Source organism: Ptychodera flava, chromosome 17 (genome assembly GCF_041260155.1).
Source record: "Ptychodera flava strain L36383 chromosome 17, AS_Pfla_20210202, whole genome shotgun sequence".
NCBI classification, from domain to species: Eukaryota; Metazoa; Hemichordata; class Enteropneusta; family Ptychoderidae; genus Ptychodera; species Ptychodera flava.
The window spans coordinates 28,636,340-28,659,582 of record NC_091944.1 but is presented as its reverse complement, the minus strand read 5'-3'; the positions used below and the strand labels follow the sequence as shown (position 1 = coordinate 28,659,582).

Here is a 23,243-nt window from a genome sequence, read left to right as displayed (position 1 = left end):
TAGCCGAAAGTTAGCAATTGCGTGTATGCATGCTGATGATAACGCTACCAACGTTTTCATTAATATTACAATCACTTCCGAACCTTGCTTTCAAATTGGAACCATACGTTATCACCGGAAAACTGCATGTCATAACTGAATTCGTTCCTTGTTTTTGCAGTATTTGCACTTGATACTGAAACTAGGACACAAATCGTTGTGAAATTTTAAAAACTTTAATAATTCTGATCAAACTACAATAAGTTGCTCAAAACTAAACAAATGAACGAAAAATGTGGAATTTTACTGGAATTGGATCTTGGAAATGATCCGATATTACAAATTTAACGTAAGTAAAACATGCAAATTGTGAACCTTGACTGACTGTCTGTCGGTCAGCCTGCCTGACAATGTCTGTCTGTCTGTCTGTCTGTCTGTCTGTCTGTCTGTCTGTATGTATGTATGTCTGTCTGTATGTATGTATGTATGTATGTATGTATGTATGTATGTATGTATGTATGTATGTATGTATGTATGTATGTATGTATGTATGTATGTATGTATGTATGTATGTATGTATGTATGTATGTATGCATGCATGCATGCATGCATGCATGTATGTATGTATGTATGTATGTATGTATGTATGTATGTATGTATGTATGTATGTATGTATGTATGTATGTATGTATGTATGTATGTATGTATGTATGTATCTATGTATGTATGTATGTATGTATGTATGTATGTATGTATGTATGTATGTATATATATATGTATGTACGTTTCATCTCCCTCTACACTTCTTTTTGAGCGCACAAATTAGGATTCTAATAGTGTCGAGGATGTACTCAAAAAACTCGACAACGGTTACCAGTGAGACGCCGATAAAGAGTCCAAGAGATCCTCCAAGGTCCGAAAACAAACTGAAAAACTGAAAAGAGAGAAAATAAACCTTATATAAAGACCATTGGATTTGCTTTCGGGTGCGCATTCAGACATCACGGAAAAATTGAGTAATGTGGCAGAGAACGTGATGGTTTATAATTGCATATTTAGGCGTACTGAAATGCGTCATTTATGTCAATTGCATACTTTTTACATGTATATCATTTTCATAGACGGTTGTACACTACCAAAATGTATGTACATGACAAAAGCTATTTCACCTCTGGAGACGCTGGTACCAATCAGTACTTTCAATGTAAAAGAGACAATTATGGACAATTTCAGTCAATACCAATCGTGAAGCCCTAAATCTATGTCTGATCTATCAAGACCAGCATGATTTTATGTTCAACTATTCAAAAGCCACACTATTATGAAGTTGTCAAACCTTACAGATAGCTCGTTTTTAATTCTGCAAGACATTTATTCTTCATTATTGGTTGTTTTTGGATCGATTTCATGGGCCTGTTTGAAACTCAACTGTAAAATAGCAGTCTGCCGCCGAAATTTCAATCTATGACAACATACGAGCACTTTCACTAGCTTTAAGCCTAACTACCTTCCTAAATACAATAAGATTTTGAAGTGTTAACTTGAGGTTTCAGTTTACTTGCATAGGCGAGTGTTCTGTAATGAAAAATTAAATCTTCTATAAGAATGAGGAAGACAAATTAAAAAGTTGGTATATGAACTTCTACACGTTTATATGTCAGGTATTTCGCGCCTAGAAATTGAAAGAATCAAACTTTCCTTGGGATAGCTTTAAACATTGCCTTTCGAATAAAATTTATGATTCGCCGTGCAAAATTTGGCAGTAGATACAAAATTACCCAATATTTACCTGCCCTTGAAACTCAAAATGGTCGCCGCGCCATCCCTATGTTAACCGAATCTAATTCACAAAAATAAGCTAGTGGAAACTTCATTTTCGCAATGAGCTTTGAAATCAGTCCCCAACAAGTAGAAGACCAGTATATTTAAAAGACTAGTCCGAGTATCTGTTTATGGCGCCATTTCTTCCTTATGTATATATTACTAATATGTAAAATCGAAGCGAAGGGGGCAGTAGAACACTACCCTATAGAACTCCCACTTCATGCTTCAAAAATGCCATGGCAAGGATTTGCATATAACAGCGCACTGCAGTTGTCGTGGCATGCTTATCATAATTGAAAGTTGCTAAAATTAAAATAAACACGATTTGAACTAATTTTGGATAATTGGATGGTGAAGTAATGTCTATTTCATCCGCAAATGTAAAACTCATCTGCTATTCTGTTTAAGTTACACACTTGTTTTTATGAGTAATTTGTGATATCGCAACATTCAGTTATAAGGCACCTAACATTTTTGAGCATTTTGAAAAATATGAAAATCCAATTATCCCAAATTATTTCAATCGTGTTAATAATTTTATGGTCTCGCATATGCAAAATATTGATTTTCCGTTGTTCGATGTAAACTATAATGAAATCTTACTCTCGATACCCATTGTAACAAAAATATTGCTAATCGTTGACAAAGATAAAGTATTCACATAAACACAATCATTAGAGTTCATATATCACTTACTTTATATGCGGGCGTTTCCGTCATGGATTGCGAGTTCAAATCCTCGTAATAGATGACGACTTTTAAAAGGTTCGCTCTGAAATAAAAAGCACAGAATTCTGTTACTAGGTTTGCGATACCCAAGACTTTTCAAGTTCTGTGACGTCATTGTTAGAAGCCTTAGTTCGCACGATTTACAATTCACTATACTTTCTTTTTTTACTGAATTTGGAAATCCAATTTATGTGCTTCACCTTTCTGTTATCTGCTCAAAAATTCAAAAAGCATCACAAGACAACTGCATATATTAAGCGACGCTAACGAGGCTAATAAAGAGAAAACAGCAAACAAAAAGAAGCATTTTGCAAAAATAAAAACCAAGCCTTTGTTAGCCCGAATGAACGTACCTTATTTGTTCCTTGTCTAGCCCCGTTGTCGACGTCCTTTGTTTGATTATGTTTGTCACAGTTTTCTACGGAAATGAACCAATCGTTAATATTAAATCATTATCATGATAATAGAACCAGTTCGTCCTTATCACCCGAAAATGAATGGGTATGGTGTATCGGTGCATTTCAGTAGGCATCATACTGAAATGGACATCTCGAGTAGTGTGATTTGATAAAAGTAGAAAATATGAGCAACAGATACGAATTCCGTTTACAGATGCTGTGAAGGAGACTTATTGCATCTTCTCAATTTTTTTGCAGACGCAAAAGCGAAATATGCAACATATATGTGTTTTTCGTGACGCGTTCTAACGCTTTTTTGCCCACCAACCCTAAAGCTAAAGAGTCATCAATCAAGCTAGAATGTATCCCGAAGGTGTGTTGGATAGCACACACACTTCATGTCTATATTTGGCAAGTATTTATTCCTTAGTAGTGCAACCAAATTATTCTACTCTCATTTGACAAGCGCCCCCATGCAAAACTGGAAACTTAAAACTTATCATTCATCTCGACTAACAAACAAACAAACAAACATTAAACGTTCCAACACCCTATGAAATATCTATTTTGTTTCATTCATCAATACAGAGTAGTTTTGAAACCAACACAAAATCACAAACAAAACTGATTAAAATTTAAGTGCTAGAGAGGTCACTCACGTCGGCTTTGTCTGACGGCCATCTTGATAACGATAATCGGGTTCCAAATATGACATCGCTTTCCAAATAAACAAAAGTTGAGATGGTGACTATTCTACTGATATGCAGCATTGAATAAGCTCTTTCTCTGATTGGTCAATTGTCACTATTCACAGGGACTTAGGGAGTCTATTTGTATAGTTTTAATTATATTGGTAAGATTCAGCTACCCAACGAGACTAATAGCTTATTCAAAGCTGCACATTGGCTCTGAATATTAGTTCCAACAGATCTCTTTATGACTGGTATAACAACATTCAATGTCATACTGAAATCCATCGGCATTCCCATGAAGGAGTGCTGATATTGTCATTATTTCCGATGAAATGATTGCTTAGTGTGAAAAAAAAACTTATTAGGTGTAATCATTAAAATATGAACATGCAGAAAATATGAAATTCTTTTTAGTTCTTTTGAAACAAAAGTAAAATTCTGAAAGGAAATTTGGGGCAGATTGTTTGATATTCCCAAGTAATGAGGATATTTCATGTTTCTACATCACAGAACACTTATTTTTTATTGAAGGTATCACTGTCTTTGCATTTACCAGTAATTGCTAAAAATAATTTTAAAAGTTGGTTCGCATAGACTAAGGTTTACGAATGAAAAAAGTGATTTTCTGGATTTCGATCGACCTTTGATGCTGTTGAATGTCAAAAGAGAGTAACTTAGACCATGATTTTTATCTGAAAAATTTAAAAGTATTAGAGTGAAATCCCTAGTTGTGAAAATAAGTGAAGACATTACACTGTACTTACAAACACGACTGAGAGCACTTGCACGCGATGTCGCCATTTTGAAATAAAAAATAGATAAGCTGGCGGCACATTTCTGAAAAAGAAGGAGAAAGCTTTGTTTGTCCTTAGTTTTCTGTGTTTTTTTTACTATTCGACCTACTTGCGTTGCAATAAATGTTTGTTGTTTACGCGGATTTAAGGTAGAAAGCGCCTTGAGACAAGAATTCTGACTCCCAAACTTTTACTTTACATTTTGAGTCTACCTCTGGGACAGGGGTTCATTTTGGAGCTCGTGGAGTAAACATCGTTTTCATTGGCTTATTGTTGTGATAATCATAACATAGGGATGGTGACCATATGGAATTTCAAGTTTCGGTAAATATTTGCATTCTGTTTATCCACATGGTGCCATATTTTGTTCGGTAACCCCTGATTTTTTATTCTTGATTTCAAAAGTGAATGGTTCAAAGTTTCCTTATGGAAAGCTTGAGCATATAATGAAGTCTTTCACTTGCTAAGCGCATACTTCCAAAAAACAATGTCTGTGTCTATAATACATAATACATAGCACCAATTTACCCTACATAAATAAAATGTGCGGCTTTTAGACACGCCAACAACAATGTTGTTAAGATCATTTATGATGAACTGACATCTGTTCAGAGGAAATCGTAAGCGAACTGTATCAAAGTTAGTCCAGTTAGCTGTTAACAGCTTTAAACTTTCGTTATGAACCCTGTAGTAGCTCTTGCTATTTGTTGTCACAGTTGCTTGGTTAGGAATTGGTTTGTACGGTTTGTTTATACACAAACTTCATTTTGGTCTGCACGAACAATTAACTTTGAGTAGATTGTAGAGGAGTCTACGAGGTTCATGAAATGCAAAATACAAAATATACGTGTATGGAAAAAAGTAAAATATTATATGTGTCACAAAAGTACGCCAGCAGTTGTTCATTAGAACACAATCAGGGTGACGGAGGCAAGAATTTATTTCTTTCTCCGGGATTTTTCTCTTTCTTCTCAGACCATCACTTAATGTAACATTAATGGAAAAAATGTGAAGGATGGCGCTGAATATTAGAGATACACACAGGTAGGCCCTAATATCTTGTTGAGCAAAATATTTGGAAAAAATCTTGACAGAGAACAGAATGGGCGTTGAAGTGACAATGTAGAACGCATTACGACGAGAAAACCAGAGAAGGGCGCCCTGAATAGAGAGAAAGGGCCCTCTGGCCGTTTGTGTTTCTTACCTTGTTTTCCGTTCAAGATAGAGCATTTCGGAGCAGTCTTGTTTGTTCCTTGGTAAGAATCAATGCAGCCACAATATAGCAATAAGTGACGTTGAATGCATGAACTTTGACACACCTGTAAATAGAACGAAAAAGAAACAAGTAAGACACCGATATTACGCTTGAGATTGAACTTGATGTAAACATGGAAAATGTACATAGGGTTATTTATACCCAATGTAATTTACAACATGCTGAACACTTATCAACGACTGGGCCTCTGATGGTTCACTTTTTTTCAGTTTCCTATCAAATATTGCCCAAGGGCTCAGCTTCAACAAAACGATTCACTCGTTGGTCGAAGCTATGAGGTAGACAGAATATTCCGCACGTGACAAGAACATCGCTGTACGAAGTTTGGCGCGTCACTTATTTGTAAAATTTTGATAAATGATCTTATCTGGTAGAGTTTCCTCCGGTTTATCACATGGTTTAGCGTCTGAAAATGTGTTTCAAATTCAAGTAAACGCCGGTGAATTCTTGGGTCCGCTTACCAGCTGGGAATATTGACGATCCCCAAACATTCGTTTCCATTCCTTGTCCTGTTCGTGATCGGAACAGTCGCCGTAGGGTGTCGGCAGGCGTGTTATAACTTGCTGGATGGCATGAAAAGACCAAATTATGAATGTAGACGTCGACGAAAATGCATTTCTAGTTGTTAATCATCCTTGCATTTCATATGGCATTCCGCATGAGAACCTCATTGAACTATAAAGTCAATGCAACTTGGTGCAGAATGTCACCCTTCATATATATATATATATATATATATATATATATATATATATATATATATATATATATATATATATATTTGAAGTTTTTAAAAGTTTCTTTCTCTTTAGCCAAAACCTTTGAAATTGATCAACATCAGATAAATTGCTTGCAATTGTTGAGACATGTTAAAAGTACACGCAAGAAGCATTTGATAAGACGAACATGATAACTTCCATACAACGGTATTATGTCGATAGCACTATATTGTTAGGCCACAATAAAATAACAAGCAACCATATTGATAGGTGTAAAAAGTGCATTATGAATATGGCGCGAGAATTACATGTCACATTTTCACAAAACGTCCGCCAAGGGCCAACGATAAATCAGTTTTATTCAGCAGACAACCGTGAGAGTGTTGTTTGTTTACATGAGTCATGCCACCGAATGGATTCATTTTTTTTTTGCGAAGCGCATTTGGTATGCGTGTTATAAAGATATGACAATGACACATAAATGAGATATATTAATTAACCTAAAATCGTGCACTAGATATATGTTTCAACATAATCAGTGCTATGAACTCACCTTCCTGATACCAATTGATGTTTTCATCCCTGGTGGCGCTGTTACGCCTCTGTCCTGCGGCTGTGGCATCACGCCTTGTCTATGCACTGCTACGCGAATCCCAGACTCCTGGCCGTAGATATCAGTGTATTCGTTCTGTTCAGTGTATAGCACTAACTCAAGACCTGCCAGCAGAGGAAATATTCTGCGATTCCGGTGATTGAAATTTTAACAAGTGCAAAAATCACTTAAATCGATTTAAAAGCAGCGTATGTTAGGTGCCGTACGTTTTAGATATTGTTTAGGGTTCCACGACAGGAAATTGACCTTTTTCATCCAACAATTCTCTGGTAGTTAATAAGCTCAGAACCCCCGTAAATTATATATTTTCTGAAAGCCTAGATATAGGGAAACAGTTTGGTAACCACAGTGTCACCATTCTTCACATAACTATCACTTGACAGGTGATTTGCATAACATTTCAAAACTCGGTTTTCCCTATGTTTTGTCTAAATACTTCAAAATATCTGATTCAAGCTTGCTGGAATGCAAGCTTTCACAACTCTCTTCCAAATTGTGTCTCAGATTTATTATATCTTGCTCAGTTTTTATGAGCACAATTTTAAAGAAATTAGCTAGGGTTAAATTCACCGCTCTGGAAGTTTTTCTGGCATAAAAATTGTTTAAGAAGGTTTGAAAAAATTCTGAAACACGCCTTGAAGATCCTGAGGACAGCTTGCACTCACACAAATTTCAGCCACATATCTTAAAGCATTGAAACAAAACATAGGGAAAACAGATTTTTGAAAGGTTATGCAAATTACGATAGTTTTGTAAACAATGGTGACACTATGGTTACAAAAATGTTCCCCTATAGGCTTTCCGAAAATATATAATTTACGGGGGTTCTGAGCTTATTAACACCAGAGAATCATTAGCTTAAAAAGGTAAAATTTCTTGTCTTGGAACCTTAATGGAATGGTTCTCAACATGTAAGGTCGCTCTATTAGAAAGAATACTTTAAGAGTAAATAGCTCAATAAGTGTGAAAATGCCGATCATTTTTGTCAGCTTGCAAGTTGCAACTATCAGCACACACACACACACACACACACACACCTATATACACACACACACACACACACACACACACACACACACACACACATTGCTACACACATCAGACGTACACAAATGTTAACCAGGCAGAGAAAGACACTTTGACACTAACCGTACGCGGGCCCGGTCCTACTGGCATTTCTCGTAGGTAAATCGATGCCATGGTTAAATGTAAAACAGTTACCATAAACGTCGTTGCTCTCTTGAAGAAAATCCCTGCAAAGTGAATAGAAAAGTGACTTGTGTCTGTTTTTGTAGTTACGGGAAATTGCATCACAAATTTATGTCTTCGTTCTGTCCGCATGTGGGACTGAAAGTATGTTTTAGAGACACCTCTATGCGTCATACTGCATCATAATGCTACTAAATAAAACTAGATGGACAAAATCGGCGACTTTGTGCTGAAATTGTATTTTCCTAAATTTTAAATCTTGAAGATATTTTCATATATATAATAGCGTTGCATGTTGCACCATTTATAACGCTTAGAAAATTGCAATCGTCTAGACAGCCTGGAGAGTGCGTGCTGCCTCTTACTTTACGTCACACTTTTGGTCGTTGTATTTGCATAGCAGTATCATATCCTCGCGTTGGTGTCCAAGAATGCGGACTTCTTCCTCATCGAACTTCAAGACACGCTTCAAATCTGAGAAATCGACCGTCGAGCTGAAGAGGAAGAAACCGTTCCAGTCCGGCGGGTCTTCATATTGGACACGCTCAAAGCCAAGGTCATGGTACACATTGTTTCTGAACGTTTCAAAACGAGTGACGTTGTCTGTGAGATTCACGAAGCTGTCGTACCATCCTTCTGAGAAGAGATCTTCACCTCCGAGGACTGCAAAAGAGTATGGTACAGATACATTAAAACCTCACCTTTCCATGTCTTTTCCGGTTTTTTGTGTTTTTTTGGGTTTGTTTTTGGTGCGGGGGGGGGGGGGGGGGGTTTACGATTTCTTGTTCTACTCCCCGAACCATGTTAAATTGCCCAGTATTCATCTTTTCGACGCATTTTCATTAGTGTGTGTGTGTGTGTGTATGTATACACTACTGACAACTTAATTTTAATCCTGACTGGAATTCACTCGTCAACATTAATATCTTAGCACATTGTTCCAAGTGCCTTCTTTATGGATAATTTCTAGCTTTCACACTAATTTTCAACTTGCCTAAAATACATTTTTGTTTTCAGAAACTATCGTCCCTTTAACACAAAATCATCAGATTGAGAATCTCAGAATGTTGGTGATTGGATTTATTGTCCAGAGTCCAGAGTCGTCGAATGAGGGCGTATACCGCCATTTTAGATTACCTTGACGATGCCTGCATTCATCGGGATCTTCGTCGTTGGGATTTTTGCAGTCTTGTCTGTAGTCGCAGTATTTGTATTTTGGAATGCACCGGTCTCCATTAAGACTGTCTCGGCACAGAAAATGTATGTCAGAGCAGTTTTCTGTAACACCATTGATAAAGAGAGGCGATAAAGTTTCTGCGCATGTCAACAATGTTCAATCATCATAATCCCCACTAACGTAGTTCACAGCAATCGCCACAAATCCACACTATTTGTTGTTACGTCACAAAGACGAAAGAATCCTTTACAAAATGAACTCAAGTTCACTAAGTTCTCAAAGAATATTTTGCCATAGAACCTTTCCTACTACTAGGTGATCGAAATTCTCAACAGTAGTAGGTGCATTCCATGATATTGCAGGTATTAATTGACGTCGAGGCGTCTGCAAGTAATTTTACACACTTTGAATAAATGCTACTCATCATTCAGAGATACGATTGTTTTTCACACATCCACCCCTCTTATTCCGTCTCTCTCCCTCCCCACTCTCTTGTCCCTCTCTCCCCATCTCAACTCTCTCTCTCTCTCTCTCTCTCTCTCTCTCTCTCTCTCTCTCTCTCTCTCTCTCTCTCTCTCGCGCGCGCGCGCTCTCTTTCTCTGAAATTTCCCCCAAACAAAAACTAGGATTGCTCTGGTTCAGTTTTAAATAGTATTGCACATTGATGAAAACGCGGTACTGATACTGAAGTAGCAAAAAACGCAGAATCAGGAATTTACACCTTTGTCAGGGTTGTACAGTATCTGCTGCCACTACACGGACAACACTCAAAAGGTATTTATGCGTCTCCGAGAGAAACCGACGGGCGTTCATTGTCAAGTTTGCTGGAACGTCGATAACACGATAATAAAGAGACGCGTTTGAGCAATATGTACCAGGAGTTTCCTTACCCGGACAGTTGATTTCGTCACTTCCGTTGACACAATCTTCAGTTTTATCACACACTTTGTATGGGTCCAGGCACTGCCCATTGCCGCACGCAAATTCCGTTTCAAAACACGGCCCTGTATAATTTCCAAAAAAAAAAAAAAAAAATTAAGACCATGACACAATGAAGATCGCTTCAAGCTCATCTTCAGCTGTTGTAAGTCAAATTAATGCGTTCACAAGATTCGGAATGTCGTTAAAGTTTCTGGTGAATAAAGCGTTTGACTTCGGTCGTTTATTGTAGAAATGAAAGGATGCATCATTTAAAATTTCACTTTCTGAACAAAAATTAATTTCACTATATCAAGTGATGTAAAATATGGAGAAAAGTCGTCACGTAGAGTTGCCCTACGAACAGCGTTACTCACGTGAGCATCCGTCTTCATCTGTTCCATCGTCACAGTCCATTAGGAAATCGCATTGTGTGCTTTTTGGCAAGCATTTCGTCTTGTTATCACAGCTGAAACCGTTGCAGTACGCTAAAACGGAAATGACATCACAGCGTTCAATACCGCAGAGAAATGGCCGTGAATCCACTGCATCACACTACAGTAGCTAGGTTATGATTTATGAGTTCTTCACGAGAAGTTTCAGTACGACTATAAGTTGTACAGTATTCGGAAATTACCCTTCGATGGCTGTTTCACACTTTCACTCCGTATGTGACGACATATTCATCCATATTTCTAACAGCCTCATAGGGGTCTTTATGTTCTTCAAACTCATTTACTCCGAATTCGATTCTACTCACTAACTCGTAAGCCCTGAAAAGGTTACCTGTATTAAATGTATTGTGATCAGCTCAATCTTATTTTTCTATGCTTAATTACGTTGGCATATTCTATATGGGCTTATGTGTGTCATATTTAGACAGTGGCGATTCAAGTGTTCCCACACTTTAAAAGTCCTAAAAATGAAGGTTAGCGCAACTATTGTGTTCATAAACAGTTAGGGAGCATTTGTTTTTTACAGGGAGGGGGGAGGCGGAAATCAGGGGGGTTGACTTTTACAAAACCGCTTTTTAGGGGGGGTCAAATTTTACAATCAATGATTGAAGGGGGGGTCAAATTTTACAAAGGTTTGTATTGAGTTATGGAAAAAAAATTGACTTGGAATTTCACCGAAATGTTGCTTGTGTAACCGATGTTTCGAGACTGCAGAATAATAACCGACCGAAGCTCAGCCAAATTTATTTCTCTAGCAGGGCCAACAAGTCCGAGACTGGCGTTAACCTCTCTAGAGCAGCAAGAGAGCATGTAGCCCTGAGTACAGGTCTGTGTGTTCCTGGCGTTATACGGCCTCCACCACAGCCATGCAACGGTCTGTGGAGATAACTGGGGTCTCTGCAGCGAGATTCAAAATGGGGATCTCCATGGGTAAACAACTTGTCGAGTACGTTATGTTTCAGAAAATGAGCGGTTTTGGACGTTAGGAGAAGTTAATCGCATCTTTTCTGGGATTGGTTAGGAGGTATAGGTAGGCAGGGAAAGGATTTTGCCCCAATAGAGCAGAATTTCGGCCAAAAAGACCGTTTCTTCATTGCGGTCCAGATCCAGGCCGTAGAGACCTCAGTTCTCTTCATAGACCGTTGCAGGGCTGTGGTAGAGGCCATATAATGCTGGGAACACACGTGCACATACCTGTACGCAGGGCTAAAGAACATAGGGCATGAAATGAGGAACTAACACACAGTCATATAATGTAACAAACAACTTCTGTATATTACTATATTGTGTCAAATATCGGGGTCTACATATAAAATAGTAAAACCGTACTTCAAAACTATAAATATTACTCCATGGTAACAATAACCGTACTGATCGACCTCCCGACGGCAGGAGTCGAACACACTTTCAGAACAAAAACTCTGTTCAAACCCTTTCTAATTGCTTAACAATTTCTATGGAAAACTTAACGTTACCGCTGAGCTGCAGAGGTACCTCAGACTTGACCACGCGGCTCGAAAACACAAATAGTTCACACGCGACTTTAACAAATGTTCGATGATGAGCACAATTGCAAGTCCGACTTTCATGTCCGCACATGAAAGTCGGCGACAACACACGCAATTCACTGCTAAGCAGCGTCCAGTCAGGTGCAGCCAACGAACAATGCACTTTTAAAGGGGTCCTTACTATGATAAGATATATTGTACATGACAAGTAATGTGAACTGACTAATTTTAAGTCATGAGGGTAATTATTAGCTGTTCATAATTTGCCCTCCCACAGAAAATTTTTCGACTTACCCTGCCGCACTCAAACTTCATTTTTACCCGCTTCCCACATATTTTTGCCTGTTCCCCCCACTGTGAATGTTTGAAGCTCCCCTGCCCCGTGGCGAAAAAACTTGCCGATTTCCCCTGCCGTTGAAAAAATTCCCCTCAAAATTTTGTCATTCCATTTCCCCTGCAGACATGAAGCTACCCTACCCAGTGATAAAAAAAACTGTCGATTTTCCCCTGCCCTGAGAAAAAAATTCCCCTGAAAATTAACATTCCCATGCAAACACATACAGCAGTGGCCTTGTATTTGGTTTCCATCTCGCAGTACATAGAGTGATCATGAGATGTTGCGTCAATCGATAGGCTAAGTTACCTTTAAAAGGTATATGTACTTGCACTGAGTCCCCATTCCCGGAAACACCATGGCTGAAATTCCCCTGTCCCCTTTTTAAAAATAGCTTCCCCTCTCCTCGCTTTTCGCCAACCCCTGTCCCCAGGACAATCAACCAATATCTGCCCTGCCCGACAAAAAAAACTAAAATTTGCTCCCTTGCCACCTAAAAATATGTCCCTAGCAAAATTAAAAGTTCCCCTGCCCTCAAAAATTGCTTCCGGAATAGCTTTTTCGATGCATATCTCCGTTGGCTGCACCTGTCCAGTTCAGCCACCACGGGCGCAGCCATCTTAGATCTTTGTTTACTTCCGGTCGGCTCCGGGGACATGCCGAACTAATCTGAAGTCTTCCTCTGCTAACTCCGCGCATCGACAAAAGTTCAGTGGAACAATCATAAATAATGTTCTCATGACAATCTCAGACATCTGACTGAACTCATAAATGGAAGAAAGTTCGCAGTTAACACACAATTTGCTGCAGAAAGATCAGCTTTCAACTTGTGGTGATACCATCTCAGCGTACAGTGCGCATATTGCATATAGGCCTATACGGCACGGCTTTCAAAGTTTCACTTGTGTGTGAGCAATGTTCGTTCGATCGACTAAAGTAGAGGACGGCGTAGGGTTTAAATAAACTGTCCGATCCGCATAAAGTTCGATCTCTGCCACTCACCGGTTTCTTTACATATCTGCTGACTTGAGTAAAACTCAAAATAGAGAAATATCTGACTTAAAAAGCACACGCTGACACTCAAACCTTCCAGTGCAGCATGCAACGGAAAACACTCTCTGGAAAGTTCCTGTCTTGGACTCCCTAGGTATACAGTGATAACACACAAGAACTCCCAGGCAAAATAGAAAATACACAGGTCCTCCATACATAATCTATGAGAAGCTATGAATTATTTCTTTTAAATACAAAACTAGCTAAATCTGTGTATTTATAGACTCTTGATTATTGATATTAATGTACTTGATAAGACTAGAGTAGTTACCAGTGCATGTGTGAGCAAGAAATTTGATTTTGGAATTTCACCGAATTGTTAATTAACTATCTTGTCAGAGGAAACTATGAATAATTTTTTTCCAATACAAAAGTAGTTAAATCTGTGTATTTATGTACGCTTGATTATTGGTATTAATGTACTTGATTAGACTAGGGTGGTTACAAGTGGGTGTTTGTTCAAGAAATTTGATTTTAGAATTTCACCGAAATGTTGATTCACTATCTTGTCTATGAGGAAACTATGAATAAGTTTTTTCCAATATAAAACTAGGTAAATCTGTGTATTTATGTACTCTTGATTATTGATATTAGTGTTACTTGATTAGACTAGAGCGATTACAAGTTCATGTGTGTGCAAAAAATTTGATTTTGGAATTTCACCAAAAATGTTCATTCTCTAGTATGTGAGGGAACTTTTTCAGCCCGGGTGCGAAGGGTTAATGAATCAAATCTGATGATTTTTTTTTTCATTATGGGGGGGGGGGGTCACATTTTACAATTGATGAATTGAGGGGGGAGTTAAATTTTAGAAATTTCATTCGGAGGGGGGATAGCTTTTTACATTTCATTTGCCGCTCAAATTCCACCGACCCCCCCCCCTCCCCGTAAAAAACGAATGCTCCCTTATCGCAGCCAGAAATATAAACTTGACCTACTTGTAAGATTTTTGTAGTAATAGGTGCAGTTTTCGTCATCCACGAGCTGGTTGCCACCGATGAGATGACTCTCCATGAGAATCGTACACTCCGAAGTTCCCCGATTGTACTGGCTCGATAAACATCGGAAACATGGGGTCACATTGAAGGAAACCTCACACCAGGACTCGGTGACGTTTTTGATCGTGTGCAGTATCTGATTCTCATTATGCACCATTAAGCATTTTTCATCAAGCACCATCATTGTTCCAATTGGAACCACTGGAGAAAGACAACAAAAAAATAATCTAACAATTTTCTTCTACAACATTTTGATCATGTACACACACTTATGACACTTGCCTTAAGTGATGTAAGCCATTAATAACGAGTAAATCATATCTTAGCGATGTATTAGGGTTATTTCATGCAAACGTTTTGCGCTAGTTCGAAAACAACGAACTCTACATGTCTTAGATGTGTCCGACAAGCTAAGTAACCTTAAATTATTGATAGAATCGACTATGATAGGCTGAATATTATTACTTTGTGCTTGAATATATATATATATAATATATATATATATATATATATATATATATATATATATATATATATATATATATATATATATATATATGGAGAGAGATCATTCTGCATGTATGTATGTATGTATGTATGTATGTATGTATGTATGTATGTATGTATGTATGTATGTATGTATGTATGTATGTATGTATGTATGTATGTATGTATGTATGTATGCATGCATGCATGCATGCATGCATGCATGCATGTATGTATGTATGTATGTATGTATGTATGTATGTATATGTATGTATGTATGTATGTATGCATGCATGCATGCATGCATGCATGCATGCATGCATGCATGCATGTATGTATGTATGTATGTATGTATGTATGTATGTATGTATGTATGTATGTATGTATGTATGTATGTATGTATGTATGTATGTATGTATGTATGTATGTATGTATGTATGTATGTATGTATGTATGTATGCTTTGTATGTATGTATGTATGTATGTATGTATGTATGTATGTATGTATGTATGTATGTATGTATGTATTTAGACATACACAACACATATAACACACACACACACTATAAGATAAATAAAAGGCAAGTGGTACGTACTGCATGGGTATTCATCATTTGGTTGGAAGCAGTCCTGAATTCCATCACAGATCTGATGGCTTCTAACACACCATTTAGAGTGAATTTCGTTCAGTGTATCGGCTAGTGGGTCGACACAAGTAATTTCATCTGTTGTACATTCTAGAAACATATGAAAGTTTACGATAGATGACAGTTTCTCTGCTGGTATTTTTTGTGACAGTGTTGTGTATACTTTGGTCTTCTTCGACAAAACATAGAACACAAACTATGACAGAGAATGGCTGCTGGTATCCCCAAGTCTATGTATCTTTCTCCTGCTGGTCGTTTTCGATCAAGAGTATGGCGTTTGGCCAGACACTTACTCAGCTTATAAATGAATCGTCAATATCCATGCATGTAAAACCACCAGAGCAAGAAATGTGTTTCCTAACCCATATTGTGCAAACTTTGTTGTGAATATATTAAAGATGGCACAGCAGATGTCAAATATATAACATCTGTAGCACAGTCATGCGACATGAATAAAATCCAATATGAAGGCCATTACATTTCCTCATTTTCAGAAATATGAAACATTTTACATTTTACCCTACCGCAGTTGAGTTCGTCCTCAGTGAATGCACAATCGAACTTCCCGTTACAGACTTTATCTTTGCTGATACAAATTCCGTTCGGGCCAGCACTCCTACACTGGAACTGATCTTCATGGCAACTTTCTGAAATTCGTAGAAATCGTTCGCAAGACAAACCGTAAAATTTCGGCGAGTGAACAATGTACACGCGTACAGCAACGGGGTAATAGTTGTCGGTGCACATTCCTGGCTTCAGCCAAAGAATAATATTTATTGAATTTTTCTATTTTGTGAGAGGGGCTATATTTCCTAACTTCTCCTTAAAAAGTTAAAGGGAGGGGGTCAGTAGAAATGCGACTGCGCGACTTTGTACACAGACAAAGTGTTTCATAGATCTCAGACTAGATCCGTCATGTCAACATACCTGGAACGTTTACATTTTACGATGTACATGATGACAAACGTGTTCTAACTTTCATCAATCGCCAATGTACCTTCAATACGGTGTTTACATTGGTCGTATCCCATACGCCCTTTGAGTGCAGTTTCGATATTCCCCTAAATGTTGCACAATTTTTACCACTAAGCCATTTAATGAAAATTCTTTGTTTGCCGTCCTTGAATTTTTAAAAATTCTACCTGCCAGCCAGGGGGAAAACAGACAAAAAACACGAGTGTATTTACATGAGGTTATTTTTTATTTGATTTCCTTTGGAAAACGAATATTTTATTTTTTATAATGTTAACATTGTGTTTGTTTTCTTAATTTTCTCTGAAAACTTACCAGCATGCGGACGACAAACAAAGAATATTATTTCAAGTGCCTTATTGTAGAATACAAAATAAAATGGTCACATTTCGTCGCTTGTTGCTCGGTTGTAGATATACCACGAAAAGAGAATATTTATATGCAAATTAGGACGACCGAAAGAAGTCGAAAATTAAAGAGCGTTAAGCGAAATATGATGATCAACTTTACAATATGCAATTTAATATTCATATATTACCATAGATGCAGTCTTGTTCGTCACTGCTCTTGGAATTGGTGGCATCACAGTCCCAGATTCCGTCGCAAACACGGTGATATTTTAAACACCCGCCTTCGGTACATTTAAAATCTTCTTCGAGACAGGGTTCTTTCGGGCCGAAATAGAGATTGAAGATTATGCCATTGGAGAGAGAGAGAGAGAGAGAGAGAGAGAGAGAGAGAGAGAGAGAGAGAGAGAGAGAGAGAGAGAGAGAGAGAGAGAGAGAGGGAGAGAGAGAGAGAGAGGAGAAGGAGAGAGAGAGAGAGAGAGAGAGAGAGAGAGAGAGAGAACAAACAAACAAACAGACAAACATTTTGCTTTCTTCAATCTATCCGTTGGTTTTTAAATAACAATAGCATGTACCATTTTTTAATATTTGAAATGTAGGCTTTTTTAAAAACGTATTTTGTACTTATTAGGAAAAGGTGGATTTAAATTATGGATTTCGTAGAAAAAGCAACAGTGCATTGAAACTACGTACTATTGTATACTATACTAACCGTAATATCTGTGATTCGGATTTATGTCAGCTTCTATCATCAGAGCTGCAAATCGTGAATTCTTCAACTCGGACGCCCTCACACGATTCGTGTTGCAAACAGTCACCGCGGGGAATATTGCAGAATTTTGCGGAACTATGGTAAGTACAGTGTTCACGGGATAACCGAGGAATTCCCTGACAAGCAGAGTTATTATGGTCAAGAGTCCAACAGACGCACAGATAATGATTACGGTCCAGAAGAACCGACCACATTTGGAACGGGCGTTAGCTACTCTCGCGATTCCGTGGGACGACGTCTCGTCCGCCCAGCGCTTCGCCCGTTTCTTACACTTGGATGCACTGGAGCCGCTATTTGCGACCGAACCTCCTCCGATCTCCATTTCCTGACTTCCAGCGTTGCCTTGCCTGGTCCCATTTGGTGTCAGGATGTTTAAAGTACTACCAGCGCCGAATACCGTCGCCATTCTGTATTTACAAACGACATATTTGCATAACGGGGTTAGATTAATCAGAAAACCACACCGACCGACGGTAAACCACAACTGAGATTTTGACCAGTTCCCTTCATGTACGCACGAGCAATAGCGAGTGCATATATCGAGTGAACTGGTCAAAACCGAGAGGTATAGCCTACACGTTGCTTGAGTGGTTTATTGCTATTATATCATATAACAGTATATTGAAATTCTGGCGTGAAACGTTGAAAAAGGAATTTCCTCAGCTACGAGCTCGCGTTACAACCGTGCAATATCGCGAATACAGCACGTTTGTTTTTCACGTCTCGACGAATCAGATCGTAATATTTGCGCCATCAATATACTGGTGTGATATAATAATTATATCGCAGGCTGACCATTTATGTATCATGACACAGCAACATTCGCCTGTTAAATTCGGCGAGTTGCTTTTAGAAAATAGTCTCACTATATCATTGCCTTCATAGTACAAGAAGGTATTTTTATTTGATTCCATTTTTCTAAAACTTTTTTTCAAACGGGTATATTTCGTCCGGGCTTGGATAGATAACACGGTTCGTTAAAGCCTAATTTTCATAAGTTTTTAATGCGCTGTGTGTGTGACATAATATATTGTTAAGATGATTAATTCTCTGGGTAACACATATTTTTAGGTTTTTTTCGGTGGAGAACTTATTCCTAAATCGCTAGAAAAGCGGTGATTACAGCCGTTGTTGAAGTTGGCAGTTTTTGAGCAATTGTGTAAAACCTGTTCCCCGCTGAACGTGTGTTAGTATGAGCTTTATACTGGTTCGAAGGTAAAGTCGACGTCTTTTTTCAAACGAGCGAGATATTCAACAACCCAGATTCTCAATTGTTAAAAATTTATTTTTCACTCACCTTTGTGTATCGTTGGATTGCATGTGGTCGTATAGCCAAGCGGAACGGTACGGTGCAGTTGTAAAATACAAATGTTGATGTGAAAGTTCCTGTGGAAGAAATGTGTGTGCGTTTGTACGTCATCTAATTAACGATATGTTAATATCTATCACACATTACGTAATATCATTTGCATGTGTTATTTTTTTGCATTTCAGTTTTCGAGTTTTTTCCTACGACACCGCATCGCTGTGTTGGTGAATAAGACCTGCATTTCTGAAGTGCCTCCTAACGTGTAAATTAGATCAATGAAAAAATTAAAAATTTCGATAATTTAATTAAAAACAAATAGTCATCTAAAGTCGCCAAGGTCAAGTGCTTTCGAAAGGGCGAAGGTACGTGTATATGAAGCGTGAATTTGATATTCATCACATTCCACATTCCATATTTCATACTGAAATTTTGATGTGTGGGAAGTGACAAGAGGGTAGCTGAACTTTAAGAAATTTCTCTACCACAATATAGGATTCGAAGTAAGGGACGCATACACAATGCCAGTAGAACTTGTAACAAAATTAAGGATCTTGCATATATTGCTGGCCATTTAAAAAAACTTAAAACGCACATCAGAATGTGCATGTCTGCTATAGTTCTAGTCTAGGCTAAAGGATGATCCCATTAAAGTGTGTTCGAAGGAAAATGTTTGTTCTCGTCGTTATTATACTAGTTTAAACAAGCATTGAAGTGTTTTCACTTTTTTATTTCGCTAATATTTATCATCAATCGTATTCACCACGGGACAAATGGTTTATTTTGACATTTTCTCTCCAGGATATCAAGTAGTGTATTTGTTCACATTTTCCTTTAGCTAGTTTCAAATACAGAATGTTATCCATGCTTTAACTAGTTTCAAATACAGAATGTTATCCATGTAAACATGGCGCCTTGTGTCCAACATGCAACATTATACTTTACAAAACGAAATTCAGTCAGGATTGGAATTCATTTGTCAAAAAAGGCATTGGAATTTATGCATCGTACAAAATCTAAGATGATAAGTTGAACACCAGGCATGTTTACATGATGTTGGAAGTAATTCAGGTTAATTGTATTTGACAGACAGAACAAAAATACTGGAAAATTCTCCAAAGAGACAAGAGTTGTAAATTTTCATGGTTGTTTCGGTTCATTGTTTCATCCTTGTTGAAATGCAGTTATTAGCTATGTAAAGTACAGCATACTAATACCGCAGCGAAAGTAATATCAGCCTGGACTAGAATTCGATAATTCGATAATACATACATACATACATACATACATACATACATACATATATACATATATATATATATATATATATATATATATATATATATATATATATATATGTAAGTACACAGATGTCGCCGTGGAAAATTACAGTGCTCGATGCTAAAGCAGAGCGTCATAAATAATAACACAAATTACTTAAATTACAAAGTAATGAAATCTGTTACTTATGTTTCATGCATACTGCAATCATTAGACAGATATTATTACTTTGTATATTACTTCGTACTTGAAGTAATTTCTGTAATGATAGTACTATATATATATATATATATATATATATATATATATATATATATATATATATATATATATATATATATTATATGTGTGTGTGTGTATGTGTGTGTGTGTATGTCGTGAACCGGTCAAAATCTCCTGGTATACCATCCCTGGGTGTGATTTATTGCTCGTATATTATAAAAGTATTTTGAAATTCAGGCATGGAACGTCAAAAAAAGTTTTTTTTGCTCAAGCCGAGAGCTCGTGCATGTGCTAGCCGTGGTATATCACGAATGTACCATGGTTCTTTCCATGTCTCGACCAATCAGATCGCTGTATTTGCACCATCAATACTCTGGTATGATATAATAGGTATTTCAACATGCATCAAAATAGTGGAAACATCAAAATTTACCCTTTAATAGGTTTAAGTCTATGGCTTAACACATTGGACCGATAATGAACTGCATGACTATTTATTGTGACCCTATTCAAAACTAAGTTAAGGTAGCGCAGAAAAGAAGTTTAATCTCCCATCAGCGTTTCCGTGCATTCACGCATGATCCGTGATCTGAACCGAGTTTGCTAATATTGAACAATAGGCCTACATGTATGTGCTCCGATTGGTAAATATTTGAGTCGGCTGATCCAAACATTTCCTTCCATATGTTGCATTGGAGAGTTAATAAATAGATCAATTTATAAATATCTCTATCGGAATAAACCGTTTAAAAAGCGAGCTAAATCAACACACGCTGTGGCCAGTTTTCTAATGAATTATGTAAAAAGGACGTCAACAAACCTTAATTGTCTGTCCCTGACGTTTGGCATGTGTGGAGTTATCATCCCATTCTATGATACATATTTTCCATGGATTTGATAAAGTTTAGGATTAGCAGGGATTCACAGGGATTGCCGCATAAAAGCAACCGTACGGTTGCGAAATATCCAGTTGACTAATATTATAAATTATTCTAACCAAAATGATGAGTTATCAGTGGATATTGTATGAACAATGATTGGCTTACCTTATCTTGATGGTCCATCGTTTTCGTCGCCGGCAAATTCAAAATTTAGCAAACAGAGCTACGCTAAGAATAGAATGGAGTACACTGTCAGTACAACCAGCTATGCGATTACGAATTTCTAATTTTATGTACACAATAACCCCAAATGGAAAGGCAAATTTCGGACGAACAGGCGTGTGATAAGGGTGTGTTTCAGTACCTGCATGCTATTTATGTAACACCAAGCTGTCGTCGTGCAACATCAGACAAACAGCCATGCATTCGTGTACCCTGGATTTCCATGTGATATATTCTCAAAGATCACTTCAATGAAATCGACATTTGATTTTCTTCAAGAAAAAGGTACTGCAGGCATAGTTTTTCCTAAAAGCTCTCAAGTATTAAGAATTAAGTTCGAACGTACATGTCTTTTATATTGCATAGTGCTATTTTTCCGATGATGATTGAATTTATTTTGAAAAGAAAAGGGATAGCAGTTTTGTAAATGCTCACTAGATATTTTTTATCCGAAGATGCTTTTATAGCTAGTATGAAGAAAGGCTGCATTTGTCTATGCAAATTAAAAATACCCATTTTTAAAATTTGAATAACTGCGACATTTGACGTCGTCCGTTCGCGATCATAAATTTACTTCCACATGTACCGCCTCTACCGGCAATTGTAGAGACTTGTCATTTTTTACACTGTTGCAATGCAACCTGCTTATTTTCCACTCAATCTTTGACTCGTATGCAATCTAAATGTGCTAATTGTTGTTATCACTGTGCATAAAAACATGCAAATGATGACAGAAGAGTCGTTTCATCCACCGCTACCTTCAAATCAAAGAGGATAATGGATATGCTCAAATTCTCGCACTGCGTTCTATCATGCTTACAAATGTAGGCATGATTGTTGATATGAAATAACCGGTAAAGATTGCATAGCAAAAAAATACAATATTAGCTCACCATCAAACTCTGCGCTTAAATAGGCGAGTCATGATATCAGGGAAGAGCGAACAAGATGGCAGCGGTAACAACATCATGCTGTGCTATCAGTTGAGACATCAATCACCAGATGAGCTTTAGGCATTTGCGCATTTGGCGGTAGTGTACTTAACCCGTGAATTCGAACTACAAGATGTCGCACACATCCAAGTTTACCGAACGCGCGAAATACCTCCGAAGCAATGGTTTTACGGTGGCTTATTAATCGTTCAAGAGATGCTACGGTTTAATACAAACAAACATTATTCAAAAGCGAAAACACCTAAAATAACCGAACTTTAGAAATGTGGCGGTAATAAATATGCATAACTCCGAACTAGTTACTAAGCACATGTCACGGGTTGCCGAGATGTCAAATTTGGTGACCTTTAATTGAGCGGATATGCGCATATCATGCTACACAGGCTGACGTACAGCGTCTCGGAAGGCTTTAGCCGATTGGTTTGGTGTAGAATTATTTCCAAACAGCCAAGCAGGTAGAGACTAGCGCTAGTTTCGG

The 23,243-nt window shown here is 37.6% G+C and overlaps 1 protein-coding gene across 2 annotated transcripts; it reads right to left on the bottom strand.

Moving 5' to 3' along the window:
* Positions 1–211: 211 nt before the first annotated feature.
* On the bottom strand, positions 212–22,972 carry LOC139115983 (uncharacterized). Of its 2 annotated transcripts, none has more exons than XM_070678463.1 (21): positions 22,706–22,972; positions 21,756–21,818; positions 19,198–19,286; positions 17,841–18,307; positions 17,320–17,448; positions 16,334–16,456; positions 15,759–15,899; positions 14,617–14,877; positions 10,706–10,816; positions 10,301–10,414; positions 9,371–9,511; positions 8,599–8,896; positions 8,174–8,277; positions 6,965–7,128; positions 6,154–6,255; positions 5,621–5,735; positions 4,387–4,459; positions 3,590–3,647; positions 2,886–2,950; positions 2,500–2,575; positions 212–913 (listed from the first exon to the last, which is right to left on the bottom strand). In XM_070678463.1, exons 2-21 carry the CDS (start codon positions 21,771–21,773, stop codon positions 767–769), a joined length of 2,796 nt encoding a protein of 931 aa, XP_070534564.1. In that variant the 5' UTR covers positions 21,774–21,818; positions 22,706–22,972; the 3' UTR covers positions 212–766. The 2 variants fall into 2 exon arrangements, with proteins under 2 accessions (XP_070534564.1, XP_070534565.1); XM_070678464.1 differs by having other exon boundaries at positions 21,756–21,813.
* Between the last annotated feature and the right edge of the window lie 271 nt (positions 22,973–23,243).

Excerpts from the sequence above, each read along its gene's own strand:
- LOC139115983 (XM_070678463.1), bottom strand. Across the intron at positions 4,460-5,620 it reads TATCTTGAACGGAAAACAAG|AAATGTGCCGCCAGCTTATC; the intron begins GTAAGAAACACA and ends CTTCTTTTTCAG. Across the intron at positions 914-2,499 it reads CGGAAACGCCCGCATATAAA|TTTTTCAGTTTGTTTTCGGA; the intron begins GTAAGTGATATA and ends CTCTCTTTTCAG.